Raw genomic sequence first — 19,465 nt, forward strand, 5'->3', positions numbered from 1 at the left:
ACAAGCTGGAACTTCATCCCACTCTCCTGTGGGTCCAGACCTAAGTGACGTGAGCACCATTTCCCCTCAGGGGCCTTAACGCTTCAGAGCAGGGCTCTTAATCTGGGGTCCATGAACCTCCAAAGGGTCTGTGGATAGAATCCAGAGGGCCATGAACTCGGAGGAGAAAATGTTACGTTCTTCCCTGTGCTCTAACTGAAATTTAGCATTTCCTTCAATTATGAATGTAGGCAACAAATCACAGAGGTATTAACAATACGTGTGACTTTGTCAGCAGTTGAACTCACAGGTATTTTAATGTTTTACTATAGTTGTGGCAGATATATCATACCATCATTTATGCTTATGACTGCTTTTAATTTAAAATAGTTATCAGACCTGCCTCTGGAACTTGCTGTATATAATGTGTTAATAAATCACATATATTCCCAGATCACAAATTTTTTTTTTTAATATTCTGATAACTGTTTTCAATACAATTAGTTTCCCTGGTAATCCTATATATTTCAATTTAGTTATTAAAAAATATTAGTCTGAGAAGGGGTCACAGGCTTCATCAGACCGCCAAGTGGGCCCGGCACAGAAACGTCAAGAACCTCAGCCTCAGAACAAATGTGACCTGTGGACACCTTGGGATGGGTCTCGGGGAGCTGAAGCTCAGGGTTTCCTCTTTACCCAGCCTCATGGTCTGGGACGACTCCTGGGGCTTTCTGAGTCACTGATGCACGTGTGGTCGAATTCCCGTTCCCTCCTTTGCCCTTCATTCCCTGCTCTCCAATAGACAGTGAATTCTGAACGGAAGCTCTCTTCAACTAGTCAGCCTGTCTGGTTACAGACTGACACATCAGATGCTCGAGGCTGCTGCGCCCTGGAAGTTGCCACCAGGCTTGCCATCCAGGGCAAAACCAATTGAGGACACATGAGGTTAATCTAGAGAACTGCATTCCAGTATTAAAATGCCCGAGAAGAGTATGGGTTGGTGAAAGTGTCTGTGGGCTGCTGCTCAGTTAGGTCATCATGGAGCAGTGATTGGCAATCGTGGTGACCGTGGTAAGTGGTTTGAAATTAGTTTTACAGATAAATTGTGGCAGAGGCGCTGCATCTGCACTCAGGTTTCTTTCTCTTTCTAAGAGGGGTTTGCACAACCACTACCATAAATAATAGCTTTGTGTCAAACAACTGGAAACAGGGAGAGATTCCCTTTTTGGACTCCTTACTCCACCCCTTCTGAGGGTCTTGTTGAATCCAGAGTATAAGAGTGGGTTAGGAGGTTGGGCAAAGCAGCTGTGTGCTGAAAAGCCCAGCGCAGAGCACACAGATCTGAGGGCCTGGCCCTGAGACAGCCTCTGGCCAGCATACGTCTCCAGTGTACTGGCTCTTTCTGGTAAGAAAGCCAGTCTTTGGGTGCTGTCCAGCCCCGCTGCTGGAGGGGTCTCTGGTTACAGGGACCTGTACCGCATCATGTTAGTGCTCACACAGGGCCCGCTCCTCTCACCAGACCTTCAGTCAAGCTGCAAAGGGGCTTCTTTGTCTCCTCGCATTGCTCTCCCTCTCTAATGAACAGTGAAACAGCCAATAAGAAAATGACAGGAGGAGAAGGGCCCAGAGAAAGCTTAACAACCTCTAAAATAGATAATCCATAAAGAAAGTGATTTCATTGAATTGTTTTTATCCTAAGGTGCCCCCACAACAGAAAATGCAGCAGATCTACTAACTGACAGTGATAAGAAAATGCTTTCCTCCCCTCTCTCTCTCCCTGATGATTCAGTATGAAGATACTAGCTAAGACAGTCTTGCAAATAAGTTAAAACAATTTACCAGCCCGCCTGCCCATGCCAGTCAAATGAGTGGCGTATTCAGGAGGCCACTTCCTAGAATTAAACATAATAAGTATTCCTGAGTATCTCCAGGAGGAAGTAAGAGCTGATGCCAGGAGAGAAAATGAGTAAAATGTCAGGAAGGACAAGTTCACAGATGAAGGAGACAACAAACGATTACAGAAAAGGTATCTCCTTCAGAGACTAAAGGAGAAGGGGGAAACAAGAAGTAAGGATTGTATCTCCATACCCTGGAGTAGGCCCCCCATTGTCCAGGTTGAAAACTTGTTTGGGGTTGAGCAGATAGTGGAATTTCCGAAGAATTCTATGGGAAAAAAAAAAAGAGAGAGAGACAGAGGAGAATGTCATCATGAGAATGCACAAGAGAGCAAACACCTCTGGAGCCCATTGATGGTGACAATGAGGGTCCATTTAAATCCCAGAGGGGAGAAGACTGAATGCAAGCCCTGCAGACCCTGAAATCCCAGATCCGGCTGCCATCACTCTGGCCCTCACTCCTTGGTTCAAAGCCTCCTCACTGTGCAAGCCTCTAGCCCCTACCCCAGAAGTGTAATCCCTTACAGAGAGGACAGGGCAGAGAAATGCAGAAAATAGAACTTCCATGCTCCTAAAGCTTTTTCCTTCCTGGAGACCGTCTCTTAAACGTTCTATGAGTTCTAGGTAGTATAATTCTGCTCTTTGTGGACTATACAAAGGCATCAAGGGACCCTCTGTGCAAAGGCCCTCAAATCCTAGAATCAGGAGGAAACACAGGAGGTGGGCTGGGGCAGAGGGGGCTGGGAGCAATGAGCCCATTTAAGCTTGTTTCCAAGGCTCCCGCGTGAGAGTAATTCGGTTAGTTCAGAAGGGGGGCTCTGCCCCTTGGACTGGAGTGGAGCTTCTCATAGTTCTTGCTTCAGCTCTACTTATTATAGTTTTTAACCTGAATTCCAAGTTACCATTACCCCAGAACTGAACAGGACTGGGAGGCAGAGCTGCTTTGCCCATTCTCCCTCTCTCTTAGTGCTTCCAGCATACTGGACGTTTCCTTCGCTGATAAGGTGGGTGTCCTGCTTTGTCAGGGGCTGGATAGGCCAGGAGGTCCTAATCAGGTGAGTGCCACCACATCTCTTAAATCTAGAAAAGACTTAAGAGGCTAAGAAGGAAACAGGCATCTCAGAACTTGGTCTCATTCTGGGAGCCATGATAATGGCTCATATGACAGGTCCTGGGCTAAGCACTGTGTCTATTTTAATCCTCACAACAACCCTATGAGAGAAGAAATTATTATTATCTCTATTTTACAGAGGAGGAAACCAAGGCACAGGGACATTAAGTCACTTGACAGGTCATGAAGTGGTAAGCAGGATTTGATCCCAGGTCTGCCTGCCTCCGTAGCCCACGCTGTTACGGCTGAGGGGAAGAGAGGACCCAAGTGAGGCTGTCCCAGCTTCTCCATTTTGAAAAAGAAGAGAACATACCTTTCTCCTTGTCTCCCTCCACTCTTGGGGTTCACCAAGACCAACAGGGGGTGGGTACCCGGGGTGGGGATGATCTTATACTTAAAAGGTAAAAGAAAAAGAAATTAGCTCTGTTTTAGCCAATAGGGGGAATGAGATGAGAGTTAATGCTGAGACAGCTTCTGGGAGAGGTGGGTAGGAAGCAGTTCCAGGCATGGAGGAGAGGAGAGTGGGAAGTAGGTCTTTGTCTACTGGCTGCGTTTTTGAGGGGTTAACCAGCTAAATGTCTTTAGCTTGAGTGGCCTGTAAGCGGTGTTCATGGTGACAGGGTTTGAAGTCAAAGTCAGAGATGGGGCAATGGCACCATAGTTTCACATCATTCAATAATGGTGAGGCATTGTGCCTCCATCATGAGATCAGATTTTGTGAGGGATACAACTGAATACGATCTTAGAAGTTATAGCCATCTGGTCAAACACCTAAATAAAATAACACTCATGAAGTTAACTATCACTTCTACCCTGGCACCTATTTTCCTCCTGAGCCTTGGTTCCACAGTTCTCAGTCCAGTGGGTACCTTTAACCAGATGTCAGGTTGCTCCCAACCTCAGCGTGCCCCAAACCTGTCCTATCTTCTTTCCACATAAAACTGGTCCTCTCCTGGCTCCCTGTTTCAGTTAAAAGTACTATTATTATTCATCCAGTTCTCCAGAGGAGACCCTGTCCTACCAATTATTTCCTTGGACTGTCCCTTTCTCTCTGGCAGCTGCCACAGTAACGACACTGCTCAGGCCTTTCCCAGCTCAGCTAAGTCCTATCTGTTGCCCCCATGTGGTTCCTTCCCAGGACATATTAGTCATACCACTCTTACTCAAAAACCTTTATTGACACCTCATTGCCCAAAGGATAAAATCCAAATCTCCTAACCTGGCATCCAAGGTATTTCAATGTGGCCCAATTCAACTGTTATCTCTTAATTCCTCTAACCCTCACTGTAGCTCCAGCCAAGCCCGGCTCCTGCCCTCTCGTGAGTATGTTGCCTGCATTCCTGCCGTGTGGTCTGTTCACACTGCTTGCTTCTGCTCAATGCCCTGAAATGCCCACTTCCTTTTTTGCAACCTTTAAGAAACTTCTCAGCCTCAGGACCCAAGAGCTACTTCCTTTATGAGGATTTCTTTGAATACTGCAACTGAAATGATTGCACTTGAAACATGTAATATCTTCTGAGTTTCTTTTGTTGTTGTGCATTTGTGTTTGTTTTTTATTTTCTTAGATAAATGTCTCAAAGCATCAACTGGCTTTTAAATGCCTCAAAAGCAGGGTGTGTGTATAACTTTTCTACCAAGGACCCCATAGCACCACGTACAGGATTTGGTGCTCGGTAAACACTTGTGAGTTTAGCTAAAGGACACAGTGATATAGAGATGCAGCTCTGCTCCATAGTCAGTATCTAATGCCCACTTTTCCAGATCTGAAGCTAAAAGCTTAGCAAGCACAGAGCCATGCTGTTTGAAATGGAGAGCAGCATTCTTCATGATTTTTAAGAATTTTCTCATCTGCCTGGGGTGACTATGTGTGTGACACTCAGAAGCATCTTGGAGCCTGAGGAGTAATTTTTTATTTTTTTTTACCTCTGATGGTGATGTTCAAAATATTTAACAACCTGGAGCATGGGCACTGGCCAGTCAGAACAGGTACAGGATAACCAGATGGATGCCAGCTGTAAACAACTGGGATACCTGCAGTGTGTGTGTGTGTGTGTGTGTGTGTGTGTGAGCTTTCCTTGACTTTCTGCCCTTCTAAGTGTCTAGAGCTTTCCCACATTATTAAGGTTCCCCCATCATTATTGCTTATGTTTTAATTGTCAAACCACACTAATCTGCATATTTTCATTTAATCGTAGAGCATCTCTGGGAAGTGGGCAGTGCAGGGATTGCTATGCCCCTTTTCAAACAAGAAAACATTAAGGTTCAGAGGCAAAAAAAGGAAGCCTTAGTTTTCTGTGTTCTTTTCTGGTACTCTTTGTACCTCACCAGGCTGCCTTTCCTGCATTCCCTGCAACTCTGTGGAAGGCACAAAGAGAAGACGTTCATTGGTGAACCCAAGTCAAAAAAGGAGCTCCTACATATACATTTAGGGGTGAAGAAGAACTTTTGGATGTGTTAGCTTTGTTCTGGCTGATCACATTCTGAAAAGTAGCTTGGCAGTCTTGGAAAATCCATTGTGTTCTTTTAGGCTGCACTCTTGCTATTACCTATTATAATATATTGTGTATGTTGTTGTTTCATGCAACTTGTTCTTAAAGAGGTCATAAAGCCAACTTGAGTAGCAACAGGCTCAACCAACCTCCCTTCTCACCACCTTCTACAGTGTGGTGGGCAAAGGTAATTCCAAAGGCTGGAAATAGTGTTGTGTGTGATGTAATTGATCAGACGAGAAAGCAAATATTGAGATACATTTCTCTAGAACCCAAACCCTACTCTCCTCTCCACAGCCTTGGACCAGCTTAGAATGAGCAGTCAGACTCGGGCTTGCTGAGGTACCTGCATTACCAGTTCACCCTTGGCTGACACGCTGCCATCAGACTTCCCACCTTGCCTGTCCTGTGAGAAGAGAGGAAAGACAAGCATCTTTTGAAAAGAATGCCTAATGTAAAAAGAGAGATCAGGAGAAAAAACAAACAGTTAATATAAAGAAAGAGAATAGAAAAACCAGTATGGTGTGGGGAGAACTTTTTCAAAGTGGGGCTTTAGACCTAAAAAAATGAAATGCTCCCTTATAGGTTTCTCTAGGACTCTCCAGGTCGCTGTCATCATTTGTTCTGACTTTAACTTGAAGACATTGGAAGGGACATGAAGAGAAGAAACATTGAAATGGTCAGAAATCTACTTTGTTAATTTAGAAGCTTGAGCTCTGAGAAGCAAGGTCTTAGATCTGGCTTCTCGGCTCAGCATTATCTAAATGATGTGATATTGAGAAAGTTATTATTATTATTATTTTCAATTTCAAATGAACAGATATTATTTAGGCAACAATTCTCATGTGTCAGTACTTTTAATGTTGTGCACATAAAATTATAGTAAAAAGACGACTATAAACAAGATGTAGCCCCTCTATTTTCATGGACAGCACACTGCATCACGGTAAACTGAGTTTATATTCCACCATCAAGTGTGGTTCTCCCATTAGTTCACTTTGTGATGGGTCATTAAGAATATCTTCAAATCCAATAGTCTCATCATTACCCCTCAAAATATCCAGTGAAAGGTTTGCGCTCGGAAGAAATGGAAGACGCTGAACTTGCTGCACTGCCTTGAATTCCATTTGCAACTTTAGCGGCGCAAACAGACCCTGGATGTTTCTCAGTGTGGAAAAATTCATTTTATCTTGATTGAGCTGGACATTTTTTTCTGATGATTCAAGAGGATGAGTGGGCAAGAGTTCGTTTTTCACACAAGAAAAACCTTTTCGAAGACCATGACTTTCAAAAGGTCCCCTTGCGGAAAGCCCAGTAACAGGGATACCGTCCTTTAGCTGAGATCCAAGTCCTCTGGCATCATCTTCAACTTGCTCTGCGAACAGCCTCTCAGCCTAGTTACCGCCATCGGCCCAGCAGCTCACTTCGAACGCTATTTTTCTTAGTTTTATGTCCTCTTTTTTTTTTTCCTCAAAGGTTTATGATTTATTTTGTGGAGGTTTATTTCACATATAGTAAAATGCTCAAACCTAAATCTACAGCGTGATGCATTTCTGCACGTGTATATGCCCTTGTAAGTACTGCATCTTCAGGCGTAACTCTGTTGTAACTCCTGTTATACTAGTTTTGCCTGGCTTTTGAATTTCATATGAACGAATCATAGAACATGTCCTTTTTTGAGTCTAGCTTCTTTTGTTTAGCACTGTGTCTTTAAGATTATGTATGGTCTTACGTCTATGCATAGTTTTTTCCATTGCAATGTAGTATTCCACGATAGGAACGTGCCTCAACTGTTTTATCTATCCTCCTGTCAGTGGTCATTTAGTTTGTTTCCAGTGTTTCACTGTTACGAATAAAGTTGCTATGAACATTCTTGTCCATGTATTTTGGTGGAATAAGTGCTCATATTTCTCAGGTAGATTCATAGGAGGGGGCTTATTGGGCCATAGAGTTTTGTATTTCCCACTTGGTAGATACTCCCAAATGGTTTTCTAAAGTGGTGGTTTTTCTTCAGTTTTTAATGAGAAAGGAGCAGCTGGTCAAGTCAAGGATGAGAGGTGAGGAATCAGTGGGAGTTGGCAACATCTTTAAGATGGAAAGGGAACAGTTGAGGTGTTTGGTGCTTGGTTTGAAAGAGGAATCTTCAACACAAGAGACAGAGAAAGTTTCAGACGGTGATACAAGGAGTTTAATTTTGCTGAGCTCATTTCCAAATAGGGCTGAGATACCCAAGTGGAAATCCTCAAGGCAGAGAGTGTTCCACGAATGGACACAGGAGAGAGGTTGACAGGGACGAGGGAGGCCTGGGAGGCCTAGCCATGCACAGGTGGCAACTGAGGCTCCTTGAGCTGTGCTCTGCATGCAAGGTGCTTGGAACTAATGTGCTTTCCTTGATGGGCCATTTCAGAGCATCTGGGTGGCCAGCATTGGATGACTTTAGTCAGGGGAGTTTTCTCTCACAATCTCATGGGTGCGACTCTGATCCCTGTAAACTTGTGCTGAAAACACAAACCCTAAGAATTGTTGAGGAAGCCCTCTGAGGGATGTGACTGTCTGAATGCTGCCTACGTCTGAAATGTGCACTGTGCTGGGGGGCGGGAAGAGCCCTGGCGGGCAGCAGCACTTACCCGGGTGACTGGGCATATCGAGGTGGGCAGCAAGATGTGGTCTCTGAGTTCCCCACCATCACACAACATGGATAATTCACATTTGCGGTGAAACTGGAGGGAACAATGAAGATGAGAGAGAGTGAGTGACCAAGGAAATGTCAAGTACGAGGGTTTAGAGATTTACTGGGGAAGCAAGCTGTCTAGTACTCCCCCAAATCCTGATGCACTGCTGGCTTTGACAGTATAAGCGCGCGCGCGTGTGTTGTGTTGTGTCATGTTTTGTGTGTGGTGTGTGTGTGTGTGTGTGTGTGATTGGGGTGCTAAGTCTGCTGTGGGCAGAGAAAGGAGATGAAGTGCTGCCCAGGCTGCTGGAGCAAAACGGTCATGAGCAGTGTGGCCTGCAGCCCTTCCGTGGGGCACCCCATGTGGATTCCAGAGCCCCCTGGATATTTGCTCCCTAGGCTCTGAGACACTTGAAGGAAGGAGGTCTCATTGAGAGGCTGGAAGTAAACCCTGTGATTCAACCTCTGCATCTTAAGAGTTTTGTAGTTTGATTTGGAGACACGACTTTTTTGAGGCTGATCAAGGACCTTGGTCAAAGGGACAAGACATGGCACCGAGTTTGCTTTGGCAGGCAGGTCGGGCAGGTCCAGGCGTCCGGAGAGGAAGTGGACATTTGCTGTGGCTGGCGGCAGCAGGCACAGGCCTCTGGCCCAGGCAGCGGGGCTGCTGTAAGTAGTGTGCCTTCGTTTGACGCCTGGAGGAACACGATTCTGATGTCAAATTCCTCTCCAACTCTGCTGGTGCCCCGGGCCCCAGATGACACCAGGCAAAGGAAGTTAACGGTCCAGCCTGCTGTTCACAGCTGCCTGGCCACGTAGGCAATGGACGGGCCAGCTTCTTCTTAAGCAGCCCTTACTCCCCCGGTTCTGGGGATGCCCTCTCCCGAAAGCTTGGTGATTCATTGGAGGCAGTTAGATTTAGGGTATTGAATGGGGGCTCTGGCCACCTCCCAGCCTTGCCCCCCTAGTTCCGCTCACACCCTCTGGCAGGATGTCCACTAATCCCTGGCCACAGCTTGAGCAAAAACCACACTGAAAAGAAGCAGGGCTGTCCTAGGCGCCAACCCACCGTCATCCGGCACCACACGCAGTGCCGCGCGGTGACACTCTGGTAGCACTTGATACTTTTGTGGCACCGGTCACACTTGACGGAGGTGTTCCCTTCTACCCACGCGTGCTGCATCACCTGCGGGAGGGAAGGGAAGGATAGCAGGGAAGGCTGCAGAACCAAGCCCCGGGCTTCGGGCCTGAGGAGAAGGGTCTGGGAGGAGCACAGGGTGGGGGGAGCAGAGGGGGTTGTTTTCTGCTTAGTTTATGCAGTTATTGGATGCTGGGCTGCTTTGCTGCATTGCACTGATGTGGTCTCTTCCTGCTTAACCACCATTTCACTAATTAAGGTAGATGAGAAACCACTTTTCCTGTGCTTTGAATAGCTCATTCACCCTGGCAATCAAGCCTCTGAGCAGCATCTCGTCTGGTAGTCCATCTGTCTGTCTTGCAGAACTCATTGCAGAGTGAGGTGCTTGTGTGCACCCTCTTCTAGAAGGCAGCGCAATGCAGGGAAACACAGGAGGGCTTGGGCAGCAGACAAAACCCGTTGGAGTCATTGATCTTCCACTTGGCAGCAGGGTGACCTTTGACCAGTTCCTGGGCCTCTCTTAGTCTCGGGTCCCTCGTCTGTAGGAAAGGCATAAGAAGCCCCACCTCTAGGTTTGCTGCAGGATTAAATGAGATAGCACACGTGGCAGGGCCTCCCTGGCACAGTCCTGGACCTTTGGAGATGCCCACTGACGGGTAACTTCCCCATCCCGTCTTCCATGGGCCAGTGGCTCTCAGCCTTAGCAGCCCATCAGCATCACCTGGGGAGCTTCTAGAAGTTCTCAGGCCCAGCCCTCACTCCAAACCAAATAGAGTTTCTGGGGATGGGACCCATCATCTGTATGTCTTAAAACACACTGAGTCATTACAATGTGCAGCCAACGTTGAAAAGCACTCTAGAAGGAAGTTAGAGGAAAAAGTTCAAAGAAATTAGTGTGGGTCACCAGTTAGCAGATTATTTCACATGTTTCCTGGAGAGCTGGTTGTACCTGCTGCCTGGACAGGAAATGCACTAGAGCAGCCTGGAAACTTGGGAAGCAGGTGGGATACATGTGTTACGTGTGTGTCTGTAAGAGCAGCCAAAGTGACCCATGACACCAGATGGCCTGAGTCCTCAGTTGTCTCCCCCACGAATTCTAGAGAACTTCACAAAATTTCCACCAGGGCACCCTGGATAGTGGAACGTAGAGGGTCTGGACTCTGGGGGAACGAGGGAGCCTAGTCTGAAGTGCCAAACTACAAGCACAATATTAAAGACACATGGACTATTTGAATGCTACCATCTCTGCTTGCATTCAATGAACTTAGCAGTTATGCTTGCATTAACTTATCAGTTAAGTTACTATGTCCTCGTCTCAAAAGGGTTTTGGTAAAATTGTTCTAGATGATGTGTCACTTCTATTTTGTAGCTTCTCACCTGCCGCTGTCACTCACCCCTGAGGGTATAAAGTACCCAGTTTGCTAATCAATTTGTCGCCAACACCTATGTGGTCATATTGAAATTGCTCTGAGGTCATTATTTCCATTTTGCAGAGAATGAATGAGGCTCAGAGAGGTTAAGTGACTGGCCCTAGGTTCCAAGGCTGGTCAGTGGCCAAGCAGGGCGTCATCACCAGGTCTTCTGACTCCAAGTCCACGGTTGTCTCCCAACACCACATTGCCTTCTCCATCGTCTTCTGGGATCAGAAGAGATGGTGAAGGACTTGGGTTGCCCCTGGAGACTCAGGAGGTCGTGCATGTGCCATGCTAGCCCCTCTGTGGCCTTCCTCTGTTCCAGAGTGCAGGCTTAGGGCCTAAGCCAGGAGTGCACCATGCGTCCTGGTGAAAGGCATGGACATGGAAAGGTGTGTATGCGGGCGTGATGTAGAAGGAGTCGAAAGAGGCCATGCAGTGTCTCATGGGGCATGCAAGCATGTCCTTGGAGGTGCCCTTCTCTCTCGGAGTCTTTTTGGGGAGGGCTGGATACCACTCCTAGCTGCTAATCATCTCCTGACTCAGATTCCTCATTGGAATCTTCCCTACAAAAACTCAGAGTGTCCTTCCCCTGCTAATTTTGAGAAAAGTCTATTTCCAGACTCGGTGAACCACCCAATGGCCAGGTTAGAAACCTGGGACCCATTCCCCAACTTCCCCCTTCTCTCATTTCTTACATCCCCATTGCCAAGTCCTGGCGGTGGTCCATCCACGTTATCTCAGATTCCCCGTCATTTCCTCTACCTTAGCCAGTGGGACAGTCAAAATGCTCAACAACTGGCACAGCTGGGAGACCGTCAGCATAGACACAGCCACCACTGCCACTGCGGACAGGCCAGAGCACAGCGAGCAAGTGCGGACCCCAGCCCAGGCGGGCCCTCAGGGCAGCACTGCCTCTTGCCTGAACTGTTGGAAGAGTTCTTTCCCCTCAGATCTCTCTCCTGCACTATGTCAGAGCAAGTGATCTAATTCACAAACCCAATGATCTCACGAGCTCAAAGCTTCTTAGTGTCTCCTTAGAAACTCCTTCCCGACTCTTCATCTGGCCTCACAAGACCTTCCCAGGCTGGAGCTCTCCACTTTCAGAACACATGGCCTGCCACTTCCCTTTAAGCGCTCTCCGTCCCAGTCACACCAAACTAAGTACAGCTCCCGGAATAAGCCATGTCTCCTCCATGCCTGTGCATTCGAGGCTTCTTCTGCCTGGGTGCCCTGTCCTCCTCCTGATTTGGGTTCAAGACACAACTCAGGTGCCATCTGCTTTGTGAAACCTTCCCTGGCCTCCTCCCTGGGTGCCTCAACTGTGCGTCCCACACAGACCTATTGCTATCATCCATCTCACCACTTTGTACTTGGCTCATGTGCCTATCTCTCCCCGTCTCTAGCCTGCACAGTTCTCCAGCAGGCGGAGGTCCATCTTATAACCTGCATTCCCCCTAGCACAGTGCCCGGCTCATGGCAGACACCAGGGAGATGCTGAATGCATTGATGGATGAAGGAGATGATTTAAGGGTGGTCTTCGAGGCAGAGAAGGCACTGGATAAAGATCCCAAAGCCACTTCCTGCCCAGGAATCTGTGGTGATTGACATGTTGCCTGGGACAGAGCATGCAATAGAACAAGGCAATAGGTGTCACCCACCTCGCCGCCCCTTTTGGTTTTTGAGTACGTTTTGACACACCCAGGAATGTTTTTGGATACACAGCGTTCGTGGACGGTGTATTTACAGTCTGAAAAAAGTAAGGAAAGTGCTTGTGAGTGACCACCTAGGAAAGGTCCAGCCACCCCTCCCCACCCCAAATCCAGCTGAGGCCCATGCCTCCCTCTGGGTGGCCAGTCAGGGTCAGGGGACATAAGGAGCTGGCCTTGCCTAATGGAAATTCAAAACAGTCTCCAGTTGTCCACTGGGAAGAGAATCCATGGTTATCTCCCAGACATGCTTCCGCATATGCCACCCTGCCACACTGCCTTCTGCTGCAGGCGATGACTGCAACAGGAAAACATCCCCAGAAAGACACTTCCCCCTTGAGGGCAGTGAGAGGACTCAACCTCCTCGCTATCCAGCACCACAGTATTGTATGTCAGGGAGGCCGGGGAGTGGCTAGGAAGGCCAGGGGTCTTCCCACATGATCTTGTGTAAGTTGTTTCATGTCTCTGAAATTCCGAGTTTTCTATAAAATGGCAATACAATTGCCTCTCTTTCTCTTTGCAGGGCTTTTGCAGCATTAAATGAGGTAATTTGTATAAAGCACCATGTGTCTGGGTCACAATAGCTATTCCACAAATTGTTATTAATGTTGTTGCTATTACTACTTATTATTATGCAAACAGCAGAGGCCCACAGAACTGGAACCTAATAGGAATGAGACTGTGTCTATAAAAAGTGGTGAGAGCTGAATTTGTATGAGTGCTGGAAAGACTGCTTCTTAAGCCTTCTGATGCTCTCCATGGACACTGGGTCCAGCTCTGCTAAGATGACTTTTGTGGCCAAAGTCACCCGCTGCCTAGCTCACGTGCGTGTGTTTAGGTGAAACGCTCTGGTGAGTCTGACCACACCCAAGGGCCTTCCCTGCAGCAGCAGCTCCCCAGTCTCTGGTGGGCCCAGACCTGTCTGTATTGTGAGGTGACTGGCAGAACACTACTCACATGAACCCTAGCCCCTACAAAGCCTTGTCACTGCAGCCCCCTCCCTCTCCTTCTGCTCCCCAAATCCACCCTCTTTCCTGCATCACCCCTTCTTTATCCTTCCCCTCCATCTTTCTTCTGTTCTCCTTTCCAGTCTCCCTGCTTCCTTTTTCATGAGTGTTTTTTCTCCTTTCCCATCTGACTTTACTAAATGGATTATAAAGTGAAACAGTTTTAATTTCTACTGCACTTATAAATCTAGTTTTATGTGGCTTATTAATAAATAAAAAAGACCCAGGCTCTTCTGACCACCTGAAATATTCACTAGCAAAACCCAACTGAAATTAGCATGAGATACTTTTTAATTATGTGTGAACCTTAAGAACTTTTTTCAGTGTGTGTGTGGGTCGGTGGTCCGTGACGGGACTCCAACAATGGGACAATCCTTACCCATTGTCTTGGGTAGAAGCAAAATAGGACATGGAGGTCTTGCTTTATTCCCTGCTGTTGGAACAAGACGGGAGGTCCCTCAAGCTAGGAAGTAGAAATACCTAGGCTTTTTCTGGAAAGGCTCAACCACGTGCAGAACAAGAGAGCTCCTGGGGAAAAAGGGTTTGAGGGACGTTGACTCACAAATGCAGCACAGGCCTTGCTTCCGAACGCCCATCAGCATGAGATGGCAGAAGTTGCAGTAGGTTGGTTTCTTGAAATGCTTCATGGTCCAGGCGTGCCTCCCGTCCCCTGTGGGGCCCTGCAGGGACAACAAGGGAATGGGGCGCCGAGCAGGCAGCCCCCACGTTAGCAGAAGCTCGAGGCTGCCTCCTGTGTTTTCTTCTTTCTAAAAAGACTCTCTTCTTGTACTTGGAAGAAAAGATATCCATTTATTTTATGGATGTAAGGACTATTTTAAAAGAAATGCAAATCAAAAGAAAGTTCTTTGTGTTTTCTAAGCTTTACAAATATTAAAAATTAGGAATATCTGAGTGGGAACATGTGTGGGGGGATAAAACAAGCCCTCTCCTATATGGCAGGTGGAAGTACAAATCCGAACAAACTTTCCTTCCTTCCTTCCTTCCTTCCTTCCTTCCTTCCTTCCTTCCTTCCTTCCTTCCTTCCTTCTTTTCCTCCCTCCCTCCTTCCTATCTCTAAAGATTCTTTAAATGTTTGTAACCTTTGACTTACAAATTTCATTTCTTGAATTCTGTCCTAAAGAAATAATTTTTGAAAGACAGATGAGCATTTTTGTGCCCTGTCAGATGTTTTATTTATTTAAAATAATGCAAAACTGGAAATATCCTAAAGACCTCAAAATTACCAAAAGGTTAGTTGTGGTACAGCCATGTGATTTAATGTTAAGTAGCCATCAAAAAGATATTTATAAAAAATATCTAATGGCATGGGAATGAGCTCATGATATAGTGCTCTGTAAAAAAAAAAGCAGAATGCAAATCTGATGATTTATTCTGATCTCAGTTTTATATAATAAGAGCTTTGATGGGAAGAAACATCACTAAACTGTTAACTGAAGGTAACAGGGGTTAGCTATAGCTGGAAGCACTATGAATTTATTTTATTCTGTAATTTCTATTTTCTTCTGTATTTTCCAAATTTTCTATAGTGAGCATGTACTAGTTTTATAGTCAGAAAAGAGTAGTTTAGTAAAAACAATCCATTCCTCCCACCAACTTTCTGAACACAGATGAAATAGTAAAGAGACAGTCAGAGAGAAGGTTAAGACATTTCCTCCCGGCTTGGCTCAGAAGCGAATTCATCTTTATGCACTAGATAAGCCAAGCCTCACACAATCCCACACCTTCCCTGGATACCAGAGCTCCCACCTTCTAGCCCCTGGGAGCACAGCCTTGCTGGAGGCTATGGCTTCAGGAGCATCCCTCCATGCTTGCTGCCCCTGTACCTTTCTCATAGGCTCCATCACAAGAGCACCGCCACTCTCGGGCTGGCCTTAGGGTATTAAAATCTCTTGTAGGAAGGTGGTGGGGATTGACAGTCAGGTATAGAGTCCAGCGTCCCAGACTCAGACCCAGTTCTTACTTCCAGGGCCCTCTGATTTGGGCTGGTCATGGCAGCCTATTCCTGTGCCGACTTTTCTGCTAATGGTCTCTGGAGGAGCCCGTGTGCTTTTCCAAATGCTGCTCTCCTCCTGGAGCCAGCATGAGCTCTTGTCTACTCAGCACTTTAAAACCTTGCTTCTTCCAAGACCTGAGTTTTATAGAATTACAGCCTTTTTATCTAATGGTTTTTACTTTAGTAAATAGGTGCACCTTCACCAACTGATTAGATGATTCATTAAAAGATTGATTGATTCATTCATTCCTTTGACAAACATCTACCTCAAATGATTTTTGTAAGAATTAAATAAGTAAAGCTCCTAATCCAGTGCCTGACACATTGTAAATTAAAATTTTCTTAAGTTCCTACTCTGTGCTAGACAGTAGGGGACACGTGTGAAAATAAGTAAAAGTGTTTTCTTGTGTGTAAGGAGGTAGATTTATACCTGTTCTAGAAATGAAGAAACAGAGACTCAGAGAAGTTATATAAATAGCCTAAGATCACACAAATAATAAGTTACTGAGCCAGTGGTCAAACCGGGGGCTCTTGCTGGCCGCAGAGCCCATGTTCCTTCTATCTTTCTCACCTTCCTCCACAAACCAGGGTTTTCTTCAAGGACAGAAGGGAAACTACAGCAGTGTTGTTTTACCTTAAAATACCTTTATTAGCTAAATCAGTTAGCTGACTCTCCCTTTCTTACACACTGTTTTTATAGAAGAAAGAAGCAAAATAACACTGACTTGGGATAAAGTAACCTTTCCGCTTGGGTTAGAGCGCCATCATGTGGCGCTTTCATTTCCGCACATTGGAGGCTGCAGGAAGTGAGCGGCCTTGCTCACGCGCGCCAGGTTGAGGCTGCTGCCGTCATTTCGCTGGGAGACAGATTGTTTCGCATGCATCACATTCAGAGAGCTCCAGACTTCTTAGTGGCCGTATGTGGGTTTTGAAAAAGCCAAACAAGCAATATGACTTTTAAGACATTGAGGAACGCTTTCTCTGAACCCCAAATACTAAGTGTAGAAACTTACAATGTAGTGCATATTTTAAAATAAACGCATAAAATTTTTGATGAATAAAAAGTAAATTCACATTTGGTTTCTGTTTGCCACTTTCTTGACGTAAAGCATGGTTATCTATAAGGCTGACTGGTACCAGGGGGAAACACTGAGGAGGATGTTGAAGAAACAGTCTGTCTCTCCCTCTGTCAGCCATGACACAGTGGGTCCCCTCTCTGCAAAGGGTTGGAGGTACTTTGGACTCAGCAAGTCCAAAAGAGGAATAGACATTCGTTCACTTTGATTAAAATGTTTCATCTCTATTTCCATGTTTCAGAGGAAAAAACACAGGTATGTTGGAACAGCACGCAAGCAGACCTTCTACTTTGATTCAGGGATAATCTTGAGTATTGATGGCAGAAAATATATCTACTCATGTGCGTGCTCGCTGGTCCTAGCTCAGGTGCGTTCTTGCACACAGTAGGTTCTTGGTAAATGATCATTGCATGAGGGCCCTACTGCTCCTGAATATGGAGGCCTCTGGTACTAACTAGCTGTGTGCTCATGGGCAAGTCCTTTACTCTCTGGTCCTCAGTTTGTAAAATGAAGGGGATAGACCAGGGATCATCAAAGTCTTTTCCAGCTCTGACTTCCTAGGGTTCTAAGAAATAAGAAGAGAGTTGTGTAGATCCTGGGTCCTCGATTTCTACTTAGCAGTTGGAAAGAACTAGACATGCTATGAGATGTTTGCAGGATTCTCGGTTCTTGAATATTGGAAATGGAAGGCTCAGCTTTAGTCCTGAATTGCAGAACTGTCAGATGGAGACAACCCAGGCAATGATAGGGAGCTAGAGGATAACCCAGCTGAACTTCCGGTTCTGTTCCTCTCTCTGACATTCCAGTAATCTCTAAGAGGTAGTGTCGCACAACCTGTGAGACTGTCCTGGTAAAAATGCTTAGTGTCACCATTTGTACTTCTAGTTCTAACCTTTCCTATCTCATGTATGAAAGTTACTTCCTTTGGTAAATTAGCAAAAAGTGCAGTAACTCACTAGGTCAGATGAGGGCATATTTAATTATTGATTTTACATTTCGCCTCTACATTTATCCCCTACTCTGATCAAACTGGGAGGCTTCTCTAATACATCCTGAACTTTCTTTCATCTGGGTCTTTGATCAAGCTATTCTCCTGGCCACAAACTCTCTACCATCTTCTACCACCAAATCATACCCATCCTTGAGAACTGGATCAAACATCCTTCGTGGGCCTTCCACTTGATCTTTATCTCAAGAATGGGGTATCAAAATCCCACACATCCTTCAGGGTCAAAGCAAACACCCTCTAATATTTCTTTCTACTGGTCTCACTCTGAACTGTGAGTTGTTAGAAAGTGCAGGATCTTTGGAGTCAAGTACTCCAGAGATGCTCCTGAAATAAATTCTGGCTCCTTTTCCTCCTTAGGCTAAGACTCTCTGTTTTCCATTGGTATAAACAGAGAAAAAAAAAAACTTGCCTTATCTGGTTGTTTTGATTGTTAAATAAGAGACCATCATTGATTGCACTTCACCTCACAACAAATCAGCATTTTTTCCTTCCCTTCCTTCCTTCCCCAACTCTCTTAGCATTTTTAAGCCCAATTTGTGGAAAAGATGGAATTCTTCTTTGACATTTTTGCTCTTTGCTTGGTCGAGTATAACCTTCTGGTGGGTGAATATTGTATCTGTGTCCCCTCACACAGCTCAGAACAGTTTCTTCATTTAGTAGCAATTTAGTACATGTCTGTCAAATGAATGAATATATTTTTGTCACTAATAGGTAAACAGAGAGGACGTTTTGGTTGGCCTAGAGCATAAGGTGTGCCCACTGGGGCAGAAGCCAAGGCGATATGTAGATATTAACTTCCACATAGAGCTTGATGCTCCTGAAAGGCCTGAGACCTTTGCACTCAGGCTTGCTGACTTACAGAGTCGTCCATGCCCAAGAGGACCAGCAGCGGGATGGTGGTCATCCCTCCGTGGACCCATTCCTGTAGAGACACAAAGCCGTCCCGGTCGTAGTCCATCCCTTGCAACATCTCCTTCAAAATCTGCAGAATCCATAGAACGGCAATTGTCTACTTTCATCTTCGACTTCTCTGTCCCCCCTCTGCCATCTTATTGTCTGGCTTGTGTTTTACCCACTTCCCCTCTGATTCACAGCGAGTGGAGCAGTGAGGGAGCAAGTTGGGGTGAGGAGACCAGGGCTCCAGGGCCAGCTCTACCCAACCTGACTGAGTGGCCTTGGACAAACCACCCAACTCTCTGGGTTCTGCTTTACTCATCTGTAAAATGGAAATAATATTGCTATGTCTGCAGCACTGTAGTGAGCATTAGAGAAAAAGTATATAAAATGTGATGATTATTATTAGCTGGTGATTGAGAAAAATCTTTACAATTCTTTCTAGATCTAAATGATTTGATCTATGAACGCCTGTTATAAAAATTCAGCGCTGATGAAAAGATCAGGGAGAATTATTATTTGAATTACGTCTACACTTTTTCCTGCTGTCTATATGTCCTATCAGAGAAGTACGAGGTCCAGGTGTGGCTCCAGAGAAGCTGCCTATAAGAAGATGAGTCTGGGACAGCCTGCACAGTAAACACTGGTATCCAAATCCTGAGTCTGTCCCACTTGTCTCTTGGAAGTCACCCCATGCTTCCAGAAACTCACAGGCCTTAGCTCCGTGGGATCCCACTCGAGATACTGGGCAATGTGCAGCATTTGGTTGACAATACGATTCATCTCCTAGAAAACATCAAAAGGAGAAAGCAAGTGAAGGTGTGCTTTCAAGAGCAAGACTCAACATCACATGCTAGTGCCATATGCTGGCATTTCATGGGGAGCTCACCATTTGTTTCTGCTCTTTATTTCTGCCTTGGGCACAAAGCTCAGTGGAGAGTATATGCTTACAAGAAGCACAGAAGACAGATAAGCCAGAGGTATGCAGAAAGTTCCCGGAACTCTGACCTCCCCCTGGGCCCACCTGGACTCACACTCCTTCCCCTAGACTGGGCTTTGAC

General features: G+C 45.9%; 1 protein-coding gene and 1 pseudogene across 10 annotated transcripts in view; both read right to left on the bottom strand.

The window, feature by feature from the left end:
- The window catches only part of DGKG (diacylglycerol kinase gamma), a 197,279-nt gene that overhangs the window by 111,729 nt on the left and 66,085 nt on the right, over positions 1-19,465 (bottom strand). For 6 of the 10 annotated variants that reach the window (XM_074329136.1, XM_074329156.1, XM_074329122.1 and 3 more), the window contains 9 exons: positions 19,116-19,190; positions 18,370-18,492; positions 13,974-14,091; positions 12,357-12,445; positions 9,215-9,406; positions 8,102-8,194; positions 5,821-5,880; positions 3,299-3,378; positions 2,068-2,142 (listed from right to left, as the gene is read on the bottom strand). In XM_074329136.1, the coding sequence (XP_074185237.1) occupies positions 2,068-2,142; positions 3,299-3,378; positions 5,821-5,880; positions 8,102-8,194; positions 9,215-9,406; positions 12,357-12,445; positions 13,974-14,091; positions 18,370-18,492; positions 19,116-19,190 (905 nt within the window). The remainder of the gene's footprint in view (positions 1-2,067; positions 2,143-3,298; positions 3,379-5,820; positions 5,881-8,101; positions 8,195-9,214; positions 9,407-12,356; positions 12,446-13,973; positions 14,092-18,369; positions 18,493-19,115; positions 19,191-19,465) is intronic. The other 4 variants (XM_019735845.2, XM_074329128.1, XM_019735850.2 and 1 more) reach the window with 2 other exon arrangements.
- LOC141570749 (proteasome maturation protein pseudogene) lies at positions 5,894-8,088 on the bottom strand (annotated as a pseudogene).

The sequence above is a fragment of the Rhinolophus sinicus genome, linkage group LG01 (genome assembly GCF_036562045.2).
Source record: "Rhinolophus sinicus isolate RSC01 linkage group LG01, ASM3656204v1, whole genome shotgun sequence".
Lineage (NCBI taxonomy): Eukaryota > Metazoa > Chordata > Mammalia > Chiroptera > Rhinolophidae > Rhinolophus > Rhinolophus sinicus.